This window comes from Centroberyx gerrardi, chromosome 6 (genome assembly GCF_048128805.1).
Source record: "Centroberyx gerrardi isolate f3 chromosome 6, fCenGer3.hap1.cur.20231027, whole genome shotgun sequence".
NCBI lineage: Eukaryota > Metazoa > Chordata > Actinopteri > Beryciformes > Berycidae > Centroberyx > Centroberyx gerrardi.
The window spans coordinates 23,889,249-23,904,160 of record NC_136002.1 but is presented as its reverse complement, the minus strand read 5'-3'; the positions used below and the strand labels follow the sequence as shown (position 1 = coordinate 23,904,160).

The following is a 14,912-nucleotide window of genomic DNA, read 5'->3' as shown; positions in this document are numbered from 1 at the left end:
TGAAAATGATGCAGAATCTGACTGAACTTCCAGGCAATGCAACATCACGCACAAGCTTGTCTGTGATATTTAAAGTGTCTGTGGTCACCCCCATCTTTTGCGTCTTCCTCTCCTGCATTGTGATTATGCTGCATATCTTTGCATCTCACAGGCAGTTTCTGGAGAGCTCACGTTACATCCTGTTCTCCTACATGCTGATCAATGACACCCTCCAGATCCTGTCCTCTGTGCTGCTCTTTCTCTTTGTCATGGGCGAGGTGCAATTTGCCATTGTCTTCTGCGCTCCTCTGCTATTCATATCTACTGCCACTTTCCAGAACACCTCCTTGATCCTGGCTACCATGTCGCTGGAGCGCTACGTGAGCATCGTCTATCCCCTGCAGCGCCCAGCCGCCTGGCGTTCAGACCGCATCTGGAGGATCATCCTGTCCCTGTGGCTCATCAGCTGCATCCTCCCTGCTGTTGACTTCTCCATAGGGCAATCTAAGCCTGGTGTGGATGTCCTCTCTACCCCTATGATTTGCAAAGTGTCTGTCCTCAACCCATCTCCCCTGCAGACACTGTTCAAGGTCTTCCTAAATGGGCTGTTTTTTGTGGTAGTGGCTGTCATCATCCTCTTCACCTACATGAGGATCCTGCTGGAGACCAGGAAGATGAGGCAGGACCGGGCGTCTGTGAGCAAAGCCATGCACACGGTGCTGCTGCATGGCTTTCAGTTGCTGCTGTGCATGCTGGCCTTCACTCACCTCATCACCGAAGCCCTCATAGTGCTCAATGCCAACTGGGATCCGGACGACATCGCCTTCTTCAACTTCTTCTGCTTCATCCTCATACCGCGCTTTCTCAGCCCACTCATCTATGGTCTTCGGGATGAGAGTCTGAGGCGCAACATGAGGAGATCCATGCTCTGCTGCCCACACAGGACCGGACCCATCACCTTATCTAGCTCTTCAACTAGCTGATTTGGATTTGTAGAGAATACTCAACACTTATGAAATGTCAAATGATGTATTTATGGTTTTAAAAAATATTTATTATCATCATAGATAAAGAGAATGTAGGATGATGTTGCAGCTTTCTAACCAGCAGATTTACAGACGATATGTAAATAATTTATCCTTCTAGTACACATTTGTGAAGACAATGGGAGAAGCAAAGTCAAAGTTAGAGACCACTAAGAATTGAACTAGAAATTGTCACTGATTGGTTCAAACTTTTTATCTGTTGTGTCCTACACTGCCCTGTGGACACATAAGACATCTTTTCTCTTTTTATGGATATATTGGCACCACTTTTTGAGATCAGATCAACCATTTTATAGACCAACTGCTGTTACACATTAACAGTCAGTGCCCTTAAATCTGTGCCAGCAGCATCAAAAAAGACTATTTCTCCAATTGACTGATTTTTTAAAATATCCTACAGAAAGCCAGACGACCGCACCGAGTCTCTCACTCTCTCAGCAAACAACATTCACGCTGGATTCATGATTTGCTGTGTGACTGTGCTGCAGGCCGGCCTCCGACTCTAAATGCTTTTGGCCTTCTGTCATTCACCTTCATTAAGATACATTACAGATATTTAAGTGCACTTTGGAAACTCAAATCACAACAGAGAGTGTGTGTTGTGCTTCAAGCTCTCCTAGCAGATAAGCATACTGACATCTGGATGTACGTCACATTTTGTTTGCAGCTGCAATGTTGTGGTCATGTTTCATATTAGTCATAATGTGTTAGAAGAACTGTGGATTTCTCTGAGGGAACTGTATGATAGTGACAATATAATTAAAACAACTGCATAAGAAGAAATATAGGAAGTAACAGAGTAAAATTAAAGCTGCAGCCTTGAAAGGTATTCACAGTGCGCGACCACCTAGTACAGCAACTGCTTCTGAAAATCACTCAGGACTGGTGTGAGAAGTGTCCACAAGCAATTAGGAGTGAATCCGAGTCACGGTTTATGAGTAGATGCTGTTAATGTGTAATTTCTAGCATTAGCAGTTAGCATAGCACAAATTGAAATTCATACTGTGTTGTCGTTCTTTGGGATACCAACACTAAACTTGGTACAGTTCCTAGGGGTGTTGTCACTAATGTGCTCACCAAGTTCCAGCTTTTAATGGACCTCAAGACATAAAATAAAACACTGGAAAGTGTAGAATATGGGACCTTTAAGTTTGATTGTATTTTATAGCTTCCCCTGTGTGGCCAAAGTGCTACCAAACCGGACACCTGCTTACCGGGTGTGCACCAAATTTGAAAAACGCCTACCAATCAGACTCTGAGCTATAGCCAATACCAAAGGGGGAAGAATAGAATCAGACCAGAAGTATAGGTATTCCCAGCTACACTGGTACCAAGTACCAGATTACTTTGGTTGAGTATTTTCCTTTTCCCCCCGAGTGTATTTACTGTGTTTACCATATTGCTATGGTCCTTTGCAGCTTGCTTGTAGTACAGATCATCTACCTGCAGGTGTCACTGTGATTTCAAATTACACTAATTGCCGCTCGGTAGGCAATGTGCGCTCAAGATTTGTTTTCCCTTTGAGAAAAGAAATGATCCAACATATTCACTTAAAAGCAATAAACTTTGCCCTAAACAATTGAGGTGATAAGTAACTTACAGAGCGATGCAACCAAGCTTAAGAGGCATGAAGAGCTCGCTTATTAATGAGAAACAGTCGGTTGTAGGCTACCCTAAATTTATAAACTGTATAAAGTATTCCCATCATCATAAAGCACATAATTGATCCTCTGTCATGCATCTGATTACAGAAGCGACAAGTTATTGTACTGATTGATTTCTACCAATGACTGTATGTCTGCCTCCCGGACAGTGAAAGCCGATCCCAGAGCAGTGAGAGCTCCTTGCGCCTCCTCAGTGTGAACGGGACAGAGGCACATTTGATTCACACGAGGCAGGCAAGGCGCAAATACAGAAGATTTCCAGTACTACTCAGAGTAGTGTGAAGCGCTCAGCCACGTGAGGAAACAATTGGAAATCACTCAGGATTATTGGAACAGGGGAAATAACCCAAGACAGCTTCTGCACCCAATTATGGGTTATTTCAACTATGTTTGCTTTACTTGGGGTCTCCTAACTTCGGCTGTGGTTCCTGTGTCTTTGGGTGAGATGTATACGTCGCTATTGAACGTTAAGCAGGCCATCAATGTTGAACGGAAACTGATCAATTACTTAGGAACTTACATTGACCACGAATTAGAGAGACTCGAGGACATCAAACGGTGAGTGGCACGCATGAGATTTGATGACAAGCTGAGTTTTGTTTGAGACTGACAACTTGATGACAAAAAAATGACACTGTGTGTGTGTGTGTGTGTGTGTGTGTGTGTGTGTGTGTGTGTGTGTGTGTGTGTGTGCGTGCGTGTGTGCGCGCGTGTGTGTGTGTGTGTTTGTGTTAGGGGCGGCGGGGGTATTGAAGACCACTACCAACACCGATCATTTTAGACTGAAGACACCGATATCTGATATTTTGTGCCGAAATTCAATATCTTAACATTTGACAATCTCATGCCATAAAATGCCAAGTCGCCTATTCACTGTTTCCCCCCAGAAATTCATACTTGGCACAGTGGAAAAGCCTTTGAAACAGAATTCAGACAATGGAACACTAAAACTGCATGTGTAGGATAAACTCTGGGATACATTAGGCAGTTAAATGAAGAAATGATTTACAAAAAATATATTGGAACAGTTAAATTAATAAATCAAATGTGCAGAAGTGCTGAAAATGAAATTTCATTGCCGGTTTTACAGTTTAGCTGTGATCAGGGAGGAACCTCCATCATGTTGACAGCAGACAACATGACTGGCTGATAGCATGTCTGATATTTAATATAAGGCCAATATCGGCCTGATACATTGGCAAACCAATATATCGGTCTAACCCTAGCAGGACTCAGTCATTTTCACCAACATATATTTATCATACAACTTTGGTTTCTCTGCGGAAACATGTTCCTCTAATTTTATGGTACAATCCTTTTGATCATGCAAGTTAACACAGTAATTATGTTTAATGTGGCTTACACCACTATTACAGTTTTGGGGGGTTGGTTGATGGAAAACAAGTAATGTCCTGTGATGGCATAATATATTGCCAAGCTGCATCATTATTCATTTATCTCTGCCCATTATATGATGATGATAGCAGTGGTAGCAGCAGCAGCAGCAGATGTAACTTTCAATCCTTCATCTTAAACACAGGTTACGTTCTTTCCCACAGTTTCTTTGCGAAGGTGTCTGACCTGCACAGTGAAGTTTACAATGGCCCAGCGACTGCGATGGCAAACCCTCTGGTAGCATTCACCCTCATCAAGCGCCTGCAGTCTGAGTGGCTGAACGTGGTCTACAGCGATGAAGCCATGGAGAACGCACAAGGTCGGTTCACTGCCTTCTTTAAAAAAAAAAGACACATCTGGTGCTGATAAGTGACATCACCTGGGACTTAAAGTTTTTACAGAGATCCATCACCCCCCCTCTCTATTCTTGTGGTCTGTCCTGTCACCACCCAACCCCCCCCCCAGTTCACCCTGTGGCCTTCTGCTGTCCAGCCCTCAGGTCCGGTTACGAGGAGGAGGAGGCCGGTCTGCCCAAGCTGGAGGACCTTCAGGGGGCCGCCAAGGGGCTGATGAGGCTGCAGGATGTGTATGCTCTGCAAGTGGGGAGCCTTGTGAGGGGTCGTTTCCAGAGAGCCACTGACGGCAGCCCCATCGATATCTACAGGCCCACAGTGTCTATCCCGCTCTCTGGTGACGACTGCTTTCTGGTTGGAAAGGTACGCCGTCCGTACACAACAATTTAACAAAGTATTTTCTTGCATTCCCTTCTCCCACTGTTATTTGTCACCACTGTATTTCCTTGACAATGGTCTCAGTGCCTTCTCTGTGTCGTGTCACTGTGCAAAATGTGCTATGAGAGCTCATGTGAAGTCATAAAGTGTAGGGGTATTTGGCGGATGGTGCTGTGAAAATTTGCCTTGGTGATTAGCATCCCATACGAAAAAGACTGTAAAATAGTTTTGTTCCAAGCCTGTCAGTCACTCTGTGGTGGGAGTCCAGACAGTCGGAGCGGAAAACGTTGAATTCTTCCCACTGTATGCCTGGGAAACCATTCCATGTGAAAATGACTACACTGTTCTGTAATGCAGATATGAAAAAAAAAAGCCTTGAGTTTCCCCTACAATAAATTCCACTGTTTATGTACAGTGGCAGTACGTGAGGGCAGGGCGCTGCGTAGGAGAAACATCCTCTTGTATGGAAAAGACATTATCTCACTCAGCAAAAGTCAAGAGGAGTTTGGAGAAAATAGTGCCTTCACTTGTGCCGGGGCTGGGATTATCTCCAACCATCTGTAAACAGATGCTTAGTTTAGGGTGTAGTCAATGTGGCATGCAGTAACAGCTTGCTGCAAGTGTGTTTATATGGCTGTTAAACTACTGTTCAAAACCAGCAGGGTTTGTTAAAAGAAACCTGTATCCTGTCAGTTTGTTGGGGAAGAATCACAAAACAGTTGCTCATCATGAGAATCGTGGTATGAATTGTATGAGACAAGCATCATCTAACCACTGATACTGATATCATACAATGACTAGGATCTACAGAATATTTTGTGTTTTATATTTTAACTCTTTAAAATCTATGGTTCCTTAGCCTATTGCTGATGAGACCAACAGCTTACAGTACAAATTATTGGGTGTACTGTTGTGAACTAGGTGTCCCTAAGTGTCGATACAAGGTAGCATAGGTGAGTCAAGTTCTGATTAGTGTTGAGAGTGTGTGTGTGTGTGTGTGTGTGTGTGGTGGTGGGGGGTGGGGGGGCAGTCTGTGACACCAGCAGTTACTGCTGAGCCGTCTGGAGGTGTTGTGGATACACTTAAAGGAAACATCTGTGATGGGAGGAGCCCACTTGATGACCACAATGACACCCTGCTCTCACCCAACTTTGTCCCCTAACATCCAAGATAGGTGGAGGAGCTCTCAGGACTGTAGTCCAGACCACCTTAGCTGAATACAAGTAAATTCCAAGGCCAGGTCGAGGCAGGTTGGAGTCAAGACCAGGTCCAAAGGGGGTCAAGATCAAGTCGAGACAGAGACCAGAGCAAATCGAGTCCTGTTCAAGACCAAGACCAAAATAGACAATAGCTGTGTTCATGTCTTTCCAGATGTAAAAAACATGCTTAAGGGGTTTCTTAAGGATCAACAGAGATGTAGATCTATCTGCACAATGCATAGAAGTTTGAAGTCCATTACGTACTATACACAGGTGTCATTCTTAAAATTGTTTGTCATGCTGGGGAGAGAATAAACAAAGGTGGAGAAAAGAATAAACCCAGGTGGAGAAATATGTATCTCTTCTAGTCTGTTGTTGAGTCAACAACAGACAAGTCAAGACTGAGACGGGACTCAACAGCCCCGGGTGCTCTCCCAAAATAGCACAAGCGATATTTATTTATCAGACCCTCTGTAAATACCTTGCAAACAATGGATAGTATTAAATCAAGCCATGCTCAGTCTCATGCCATCTGTGTGGATTATCTGTTTGACAGGAAATTTACGCATTCCCCTACTTCTCTTCAATGGAAAATGATGTCATTTTGGAGTAATTGAACCCAATTAAAATTGACTAAAAGTAAATTAAAATTAATTAGCAACAAGTAACCCAGGTGTGACTGTGTGCAGGTGGCCTATGAGCAGGAAGACTACTACCACTCAGTGCAGTGGTTGGAGGAGTCGGTGCGTCTCTTCAGAGGGCCGGGTGGAGAGTGGAGCCCCGAGAACGAAGGGACTCTAGAGGACGCTCTGGACCATCTGGCCTTCTCTCACTTTAAGGTGCGCTGGAAGATTCATGAAACACACATGTAAGATGATTGATGTATTGCTCTGCTCTAAATTCCTCTCATTGTTTCAGACAGGAAACGTCTCATATGCTCTCAGTCTGTCTCAGGAGTTACTCCACCATGGTAATTCTTTCCAGTTAAATTATAGTTGTCCCATATGCATATATAGATATGAATGTATTAGGTTTTTAAGATGCACGTGCAGCCTAAAAATGCCCTGAAAAGAATCTGCCCTGCTCAGCTGACTGTATTTCCCTTGGTGAAGAGCATGACTTGCCTCTCCAAACTGAAGCTTGTAATGAAGAATTGTGCTCTATAATCTATGGCTGCTAAATTTACATCATTTGTTTCTTCTAAGATCCGCTGAACGGAAGAGTTTTGCAGAATGTTGAGAAATACGAGAAGCTGCTTGTTGAGAGTCCAGCCTCGCCTATCAGGGGCGGCGGGTTGAGGAGACCCAACTCCACTTATCTAAGAACCAGGAATATGTATGAGAAACTCTGCCAGACCCAAGGCTCTCAGGTATTCCTCACTATTGATCATACTGAACATGTTATGTAAAGGGAGAATATCCAGAAGTAATCAGGATAAGTCAATATGACAACCAGAGTATTCTTAAGTGTATAATACTAACCAAATGTGCAGAACAGTTGTGTTTTCTCAATAGCATGCAGAGACTTGGCCGCAGCCTTCAAGGGAAATGCCACTAAATCTTGTTTTTCAAATGTTGTTGATTTGCCGTTGCACAGTTTAGTTTATGTTAGACAACATCCTCTCATTTACCCTATAGGCAGAAGGGAGAGAAGAGTTATGTTCTTCCCCCTGATGTGTGATGTCACACTAAAATACAGCTTTACCAAGAAACAAATGGAAAAGAATGCTGTGAGAAGATCAGGGGTTCATTTTTGTGGGTGTGGTGACATTTTCTGTTTCAGAACAGTTTGCACGATTTTAGAGTAAATCACATTTGGGTGTAAAAACTGAATAACTTTCTAGAAAACCACAAAAATCACTCTTTGTCATTTTCATTGTCTGTGGAGCAGCTGTAAGTGCATGGTGCATCTTGATGACTTCACAGATTTGACCAATTCTCTGGTTTCTGGATTCATCAAAGAGTTAATCAGGTTGAAAATTTATAATTGGAGTGTCCTTGACCATAACAACAACTATTCAACTGTTTAAAAGTGGTATTCCCCTTTAAGCTTATATGGACAGAGAAGAATGTTGAATCTAATTTGTTTGGATAAAAAGAAAACAAAAATCTTGTTTTGATTTTGGTAATGGACTTCAGATGCATGTTTCTCCTAACAGCCAACACATTATGAAAATCCCAGACTGTTCTGCGACTATTTCACCAATGGCAGTCCTGGGCTGCTACTGCAGCCAATAAGACGTGAAGTGCTGAGCCTGCAGCCATATGTGGTCCTGTACCACAGCTTCATCACCGACACAGAGGCAGAGGACATCAAGCTGCTCGCCCAGCCAGGTGTAAGTGCCTGCAGTGTCATGTCATTTTCCTTTATTGTTGTTGGGTGAAAACATCTCCAAAATGTAATCTTTTCAGGAACTAAACAGCCTTGTTTATAGATTGAACAATGAACATCATGCATTTTTCAGTTTATCCATGCCGTTCTCAAAGGGTTTTATAGATCTAAGTGTTGTATAATTTTGTTAGAGGAATCATGCAATTCTTCAACTGGAGTTAAAAAACTAAAATCACTAAAACTGGAGTTATGAGGTTTTCACATGACTCTTGTGAAATGTTGATTTGATTTTCTGACCCCATTGTTTTCGGCCCACCAAAGTCCCGTCAAACAGAATTATTTTATGATTGACTGATGCAAGAGATATTGTTTATAGTAGCATTTGTCCATGTCCACATCTTCCATGATGTTTATTTGGAGTATACACCACCAAGTCGTTCCTCTGTGTTTCATGGCTTCCTATTTGGATTGCACAGGAAACTACTCTCCACACTCTGTTAGTGTTGGCCTTACTGGTAATACAGTTATTTTAGGAAGTTTCCCATCATTTTTATTTCCCTCTTGCGGTCTAACCCCGAGGACCTTTGCCCAGGCATTAGTTTTTCATTAGAGTGAAATTAAAACTGTGATTACATCGGCAGCCTATAAGAAGGACTTTTTTTTAAATTTGTCAATCATTTCACATGTGGTGGAATCTCACCTTGCCCTCTGTCCTAAAGTGGCTTCACCTCTGTTCAGTGATCTGGTTCTCAATAAGAACAGAAGTTTTCTACATGATCAGGCCTGTCACCATGTCCATCAAGACGGCTTGCCACAGGGTCTGGAAAACCTTTGCTTTGTGATGGCAGTCAAAAGAAAGTGGAACGAAGTTGAATCTCAGAAACCCAGGGGTCAGCTCAAGATATTTTTTAATTATGCTTTTTATTGTTTCCTTAAAAAACAATACAATACGCACAAGAGAAGCAGAATCATTATCACAAAAGTTGAAAAAAAAGGTTAAAAATAAACAAATATATAAATAAATATGTATCTACACATACATATGCATACACACATATGTATATAGACACATACATGCACAGTAAAATGAAAGTTAAATAAGTAAATAAATAAATGAACATAAGAACAACAACAATAAACATGATAACAAGGACAGTATTAGTAGTAGTAACAACCCTGTTTTAATAACAACTTAAAAAAGCAGTTTCAGGAAACATTGACTGAAATCATTTTTACTGTAACAAGAGGAGGGATGTTTTGTCAAAAAGTAAATTTCTTTTAATCTGATGAAAAATAATCTTATATTGCTTGATAATCTTGTCTTTAAGGCTACAGTCACGTATCTTTGCCTAACGGTGAGAACGCCGCTGCAAAGCCCCTATGTAGGAAGTTGGTGTGCTTCCAAACATTTAGCAGGGCTTAAAGGAATGAGGGATACATTACTATGAACACTTGGCTGAGTGCCTCGGACCGTCCAAATTACCCCGAGCTCCACTAGTAGAAGTTCAGTCCACTAACATCTCACCACAGTATCTATCCGAAAGTTTTATCTGTTTTCTGCTGGCTGAATTGGAAGCTACAGTATATTGTCCTTAGAGCCATTTACAGTATGCTGACTCAGTTAATTTGGAAATATTTGGTAACCAAAGTGATGTCCTATAGCTTCTGTGAGGTTTTGGCACTGTTCAATGAGTTTTCCATCCCTTTCCTCAGATGGAAATCCCTGTACTTATTTCATCATTATGTCAACTTGTGGGTTGATTGAAAACAGGCCCAGAGTATTAGTCGTTTGGAGCAGTGAGCGGTATTCGTTAACCATGAGCATGGCGCTCACTTTGTTCCTGCTGGCTTCCAGGGCCTCAGTATTAAACAGTCTCAACCTATTTGAAGCATAGGTCTGTTGTTTTAAAAGGTTTGTTACTTTATAGGTTTCTTAGGGGGTGAATTAATATGTGAAATAATGACTTTTCTTGTTTTTTTGTAGTATTTTGCCTCTTTCGAATCCCTTTAACCTTGTATGAAATCATGCCTGCCATGACCTTAAGGCACATGGACAGCATCACAAATTTGATCTGCAGAATTAATCAAAAGTATTGTGTTTCCAGTTTGCTGCTCGTTTCACACATACCTGTTTAGAAAATTGTATATGTGCCCCTTGCAAATTTGTGAATTTGTCTAAAATGAGCAGAAAACAAAGTGACAATTCTGCAGAGAACTCATGGAGGCTCAATTTGCAGAAGGGTCGGCTCAGTCCGAAACATCTGGACTTCCACTGACTCCCCTCCAGACTCAGACTTTGAGGAGCACTTTCACAAGTTGTGGGATAAGACAAGATGAAACTTGAAACTGATCCCTGTGGCAAAACTGGGGTATCAGTCCTTTGGGGAAATCAGCAAGTCCATGAATGCTTTATGTGGACTTGCAGTGAGATTTTAAGAATTATCGTCCATTCACTGAAGATACACCCTCAGTCCGCTCTTCCCTCCTAACTCTCCCCAAGACTTGGCATGCAGGAGTAGACGAGTAATGCCAACCCATCTTTATGGCAGCTTTGGAAACTGTGCTTTTGGGTCCAAATTCTTCATTTTCTATTATCTGTTTTCAGTTTCTGTTTTGGACAGATGCCATTACTCACATTTTGTCAGGGCCTGCAGCTGGATGTCAAAGCTTGACTGCTGTAAAAATATGAAATGCTGTTTTTTATCCTTTGCTGACAAGTTGAGAAGATCTGTGGTGGCAGCTGGAGAGAAGCAAGCAACAGCAGAGTATCGCATCAGCAAGAGGTACGATGTGAACACCTTGTTTATGATACGCTGTTTATTATCTGTAATTTAGTTCATACTAGTTCTCTGAGTAGAATAGTCCTCCATTGCTGCAGTGTCACTTAAACATGTTTGTAATAAATGTGCAACAAAAAAACACTGGAGCCACAGTTGCTTTTGACTGTGTGCATTTTAAAACACAAGTTAATTGTATGGTGTGCAAATTATTTCAGCCATATTAGCAGTAATGTGTGAATTATAAACTGGGTCAGATTTATTGAATGAAACTGAAAATGCCTTATTTAGTTTCTCTGAATGTGGAGAAGAAAATGGTTATTGATCACTGGGATAGTAACGGATACCTTTATCAATATGTCATATTTTTAGCGCATGGCTCAAAGGCTCAATACGCTCCATTATCGGGCAGCTGGACCAGAGGATCTCCATGCTCACGGGTCTGAATGTGCAGCCTCCGTATGGCGAGTACCTCCAAGTGGTGAATTATGGGATTGGTGGCCACTATGAACCTCATTTTGATCACGCTACAGTGAGTTGATTGGAAGACTTCTTTTACAGGTTCTAAAACTTGATTATATTGTGTTAGCTCGGCTATCATTCTGTCTACGATCATATTTGTGGTAATACGATAACAACTTTCTAATGACTGTTTACATTTCCATGTATCCAGTCAGCATCAAGCCCCCTGTTCAAGCTTAAAACTGGGAATCGTGTGGCGACCTTCATGATATATGTAAGTAAAGTGTTACTGCAACCGTCTTCTAACCCTGTATGATCCAGATCGCAGCCTGAGGACCTTGGGCAGGTTCCTATTGGCTGCTCCAAAGTCTATAATTAAAACAAGAGGCGATTGGGCTTTTGCCATCAGGGCTCCTAAACTTTGGAAGGACCTGCCTGAGGAGTTTAGGCTGGCTAAATCTATCATCTTTTAAATCAGTTTTTACTTGCTTTGATGCAGCAATCTTTTATGAACTGTGTTTGACATCGCTTTTATGGTTTACTTTCATGTTCTTGCCTTGCCTTTTATATTTCTTACTTGTTGTTCATTGCTTTTACCGCCCGTTTTATCTGTTTTTACCTTTGTTACTCCTCTGTAAAGTGCTTCCTAACCGTGTTTTGAAAAGTAATCTGTTATTGTTTTTATTGATCCAGTGTGAGCATTCGAGTAAAAGTGGTCAGTGGTTAGAAAATAATGTCATTTTGTGAGCCTTTGAAATCAGTGCAGCACAGGCAGAGTGGCGTTTCATAACATGAGCACATAAACACCAGACACAGCTCTGAAAGAATGTCATTTTCCACAGCTCAACCCTGTTGAGGCAGGTGGGTCCACAGCCTTCATCCATGCCAACTTCAGCGTTCCTGTTGTGAAGGTAAATGCACTGCTAATGTCTGAGAGGTGCTGAATGCAGCCTCTTTTGTTTCCACGTCACAAGCTAGAACATTTTCACCCAACCTTCACTCAGTGCAGCTGTCAAAATGGCGAAAGGTCAGATCATACCAGTGTCATGAGCCTGGAGACTTCTTCTGACAATCGTGCCATTGTGCAGCTCAGCCTCAGAGGAGGTTGAGGTTGTTTTTGGATTGCTAAATGAGCTGCTGTGGAAGCTCTGCCAGACCGTCCCTGGGGTTCGACCTTTCACCTTTTCATTTTTATTGGGGTTTCACTTCCTGTCTGGGATGCACTGGCAAAATGAGTGTGTGTTTACCCATAAAATAACTGATAATATTTCTGCAGGAGCTCTCTCACTTGGCTGTGTTTCCTCAACATCTGTCAAGTAGGTGTACTTGGACCACAGGTCTGGGTGTGAAGTTTAGACCACACAATTTCTCTAAAACCTGCAGTGATTCTTTCTGTTGTGTTTCATATCCCAGAATGCTGCCATCTTCTGGTGGAATCTCCATAGAAACGGCCAAGGGGATGGAGACACCCTGCATGCCGGCTGTCCTGTGCTTGTTGGGGACAAATGGGGTAAGAGTCTATTGATTCAGGTTGTGATTATCCACTGATGTGATGATGCTGTCGACAGAGGACAATAATTTACTTGAATATGGAAACCCTATCCTGCCTTGATTGAACACATCAATTATTATCATGGCCTATTTCTCTCAACAGTAGCCCTGCGTTGTGGTACAGGAGTTACTGTCTGAGAGATAGGGCACATCTGTGCTGCATTACAGAGATACATTTAGAGATGTTGCAGAGTGCAGGTCAGACACTGAGCGCTCATCCTGGATGCTAAACACATGCTGCTGGTTGGCCTCCATTCAGACCAGAACAGCAGTGTTGTTGATGCTTCTGTTACAGAGAACAGAGAAGCATATTAGTCACCACAGTACAGCTGGAGACACATTGATTGCACATGCTGCCTGTATCCTTTTAATGCAACTGTACCAGAAATTGATAAAAAAGGATATAAAGGATATAAAATTGATGTAAGGGGTGCTCACCCTAAATAAATATATAGTCTCCAGATACCCTTATTCAAAGATTTTCAATAAGCAAGTACAAGAATGTTTCAGTTATGCAGTTTTTATCTTAAATGTAACTGAGCACAAAAATGCAACTTTCTGTATGTTCCAGTTGCGAACAAATGGATCCATGAGCACGGCCAAGAGTTCCAGCGTCGCTGCAGCCTTAATCCTGAAGAGTGAGAGGGGTGGAGCAATAGCTGGGCCCGCTTGGAGTACAAGAGCCGGCCTCTACAATGGAGAGGCACACTTGCAGGCAGTGAGGAGGAGGGAGCTAGAGAGTGAACAGGCAGGGGAGGTGAGAACTGCGAAGGGGCAGCCCGCCTCTGTGATTGGATCTCCAGGCCCCAGGGAACATGGAGCATGCAGCAGACACTGCTGGAGGGGGCAGGAGCAGCGCAAGGCCGAGCCGCGCTTCGGAAGGTGGGTTGGAAGAGGAGTGGGGCAGTTGGCAATCAGCCCCAGAGGCCAAAAGTGCTCTCTTGCTCCTGCTGCCCAGTCCCTGCAGATGGAGAGAGGCCTCTGCCTTTGCACACTGGGCTGGTTTCAGTTAACTGTGCGAGGCTGTTTGCCTCTGCTTGCAGTTTGCTTTAAAAAAAAACATTTTGTGCAGCCCCTCAAAAACGTATGGACAGAATCTGCAATGTACTCTTTGCATGTTTTCCCATTTGGTTGGCACACTGCTGATTGTTACAAGACATTTTGGTTTCTTCTTCTGTAATTAGTCATGTCAGAACTGAGGAATGCAGTTGAGACCAGTGTTATGAGTCAAAGGAACCAGTCACTGTGAGTGTTTATTCCCAGTTTGAAATGATGTGGTCATCGCGACCCACGAGAGGCTGTTTTAAATTGTTTTAATGTTACTAACTGTCTCGTGCCTAATGGAACAGTTGAGCCGGTTTCGTCAGCTTCTTATTCATCTTCAGAGGTTGGGCGTCATTAATCATGCTCTGTAAGAGAAGTGATCGGGAACCCGTCTGCTCCAGCCTTCGTGTCTCAACTCACACAACAAACGCTGAGTGTCTGTCTGCATACCAGGCAGATATCTGTGTCTAAGTAGGTCAGAACCCATCTGAAAACAAGACTGCTCGCTTTCTCACTTTGTCAATGAGGAGGGAAGAGTGAGGTGAGAGATGTGCTGCATGGGCTGGAGGCTCCAAGGGGCCTCTATGTGATTATTTGGGGCGGCCTGCTGCTTGAGTGACAAGGAGTGGAGAGAGTGAGAAGGGGGGTGGGGGTGGGGGTGGGGGGGAGCAGGAGGGTCAAGAGGGATAATACCTCTGCTTACCCACAGGGATGTAAGTTTTCCCTCCAGCTC

At 42.9% G+C, this 14,912-nt stretch overlaps 2 protein-coding genes across 2 annotated transcripts; both read left to right on the top strand.

The window, feature by feature from the left end:
• Positions 1-8: 8 nt before the first annotated feature.
• LOC139921225 (odorant receptor 131-2-like) lies at positions 9-962 on the top strand. Its single transcript, XM_071911420.2, has one exon. It carries the CDS (start codon positions 9-11, stop codon positions 960-962), a length of 954 nt encoding a protein of 317 aa, XP_071767521.2.
• Positions 963-2,998: 2,036 nt separating this feature from the next.
• p4ha3 (prolyl 4-hydroxylase, alpha polypeptide III) lies at positions 2,999-14,804 on the top strand. Its single transcript, XM_071911414.2, has 13 exons — positions 2,999-3,247; positions 4,249-4,403; positions 4,577-4,800; positions 6,704-6,853; positions 6,933-6,984; positions 7,220-7,383; positions 8,173-8,349; positions 11,064-11,128; positions 11,495-11,654; positions 11,796-11,858; positions 12,427-12,495; positions 12,998-13,094; positions 13,707-14,804. Exons 1-13 carry the CDS (start codon positions 3,060-3,062, stop codon positions 13,775-13,777), a joined length of 1,635 nt encoding a protein of 544 aa, XP_071767515.1. The 5' UTR covers positions 2,999-3,059; the 3' UTR covers positions 13,778-14,804.
• The last annotated feature ends 108 nt before the right edge of the window (positions 14,805-14,912 follow it).

What these genes read in the sequence shown, in the direction of transcription:
- LOC139921225 (XM_071911420.2), top strand. Translation starts at nt 9, where the DNA reads ATGCAGAATCTGACTGAACTTCCAGGCAATGCAACATCACGCACAAGC.
- p4ha3 (XM_071911414.2), top strand. Translation starts at nt 3,060, where the DNA reads ATGGGTTATTTCAACTATGTTTGCTTTACTTGGGGTCTCCTAACTTCG. An exon ending in AGCCATGGAGAACGCACAAG is followed by an intron (nt 4,404 to 4,576) that starts GTCGGTTCACTG and finishes TCTGCTGTCCAG; the next exon opens with CCCTCAGGTCCGGTTACGAG. An exon ending in AGCTGCTCGCCCAGCCAGGT is followed by an intron (nt 8,350 to 11,063) that starts GTAAGTGCCTGC and finishes TTTGCTGACAAG; the next exon opens with TTGAGAAGATCTGTGGTGGC.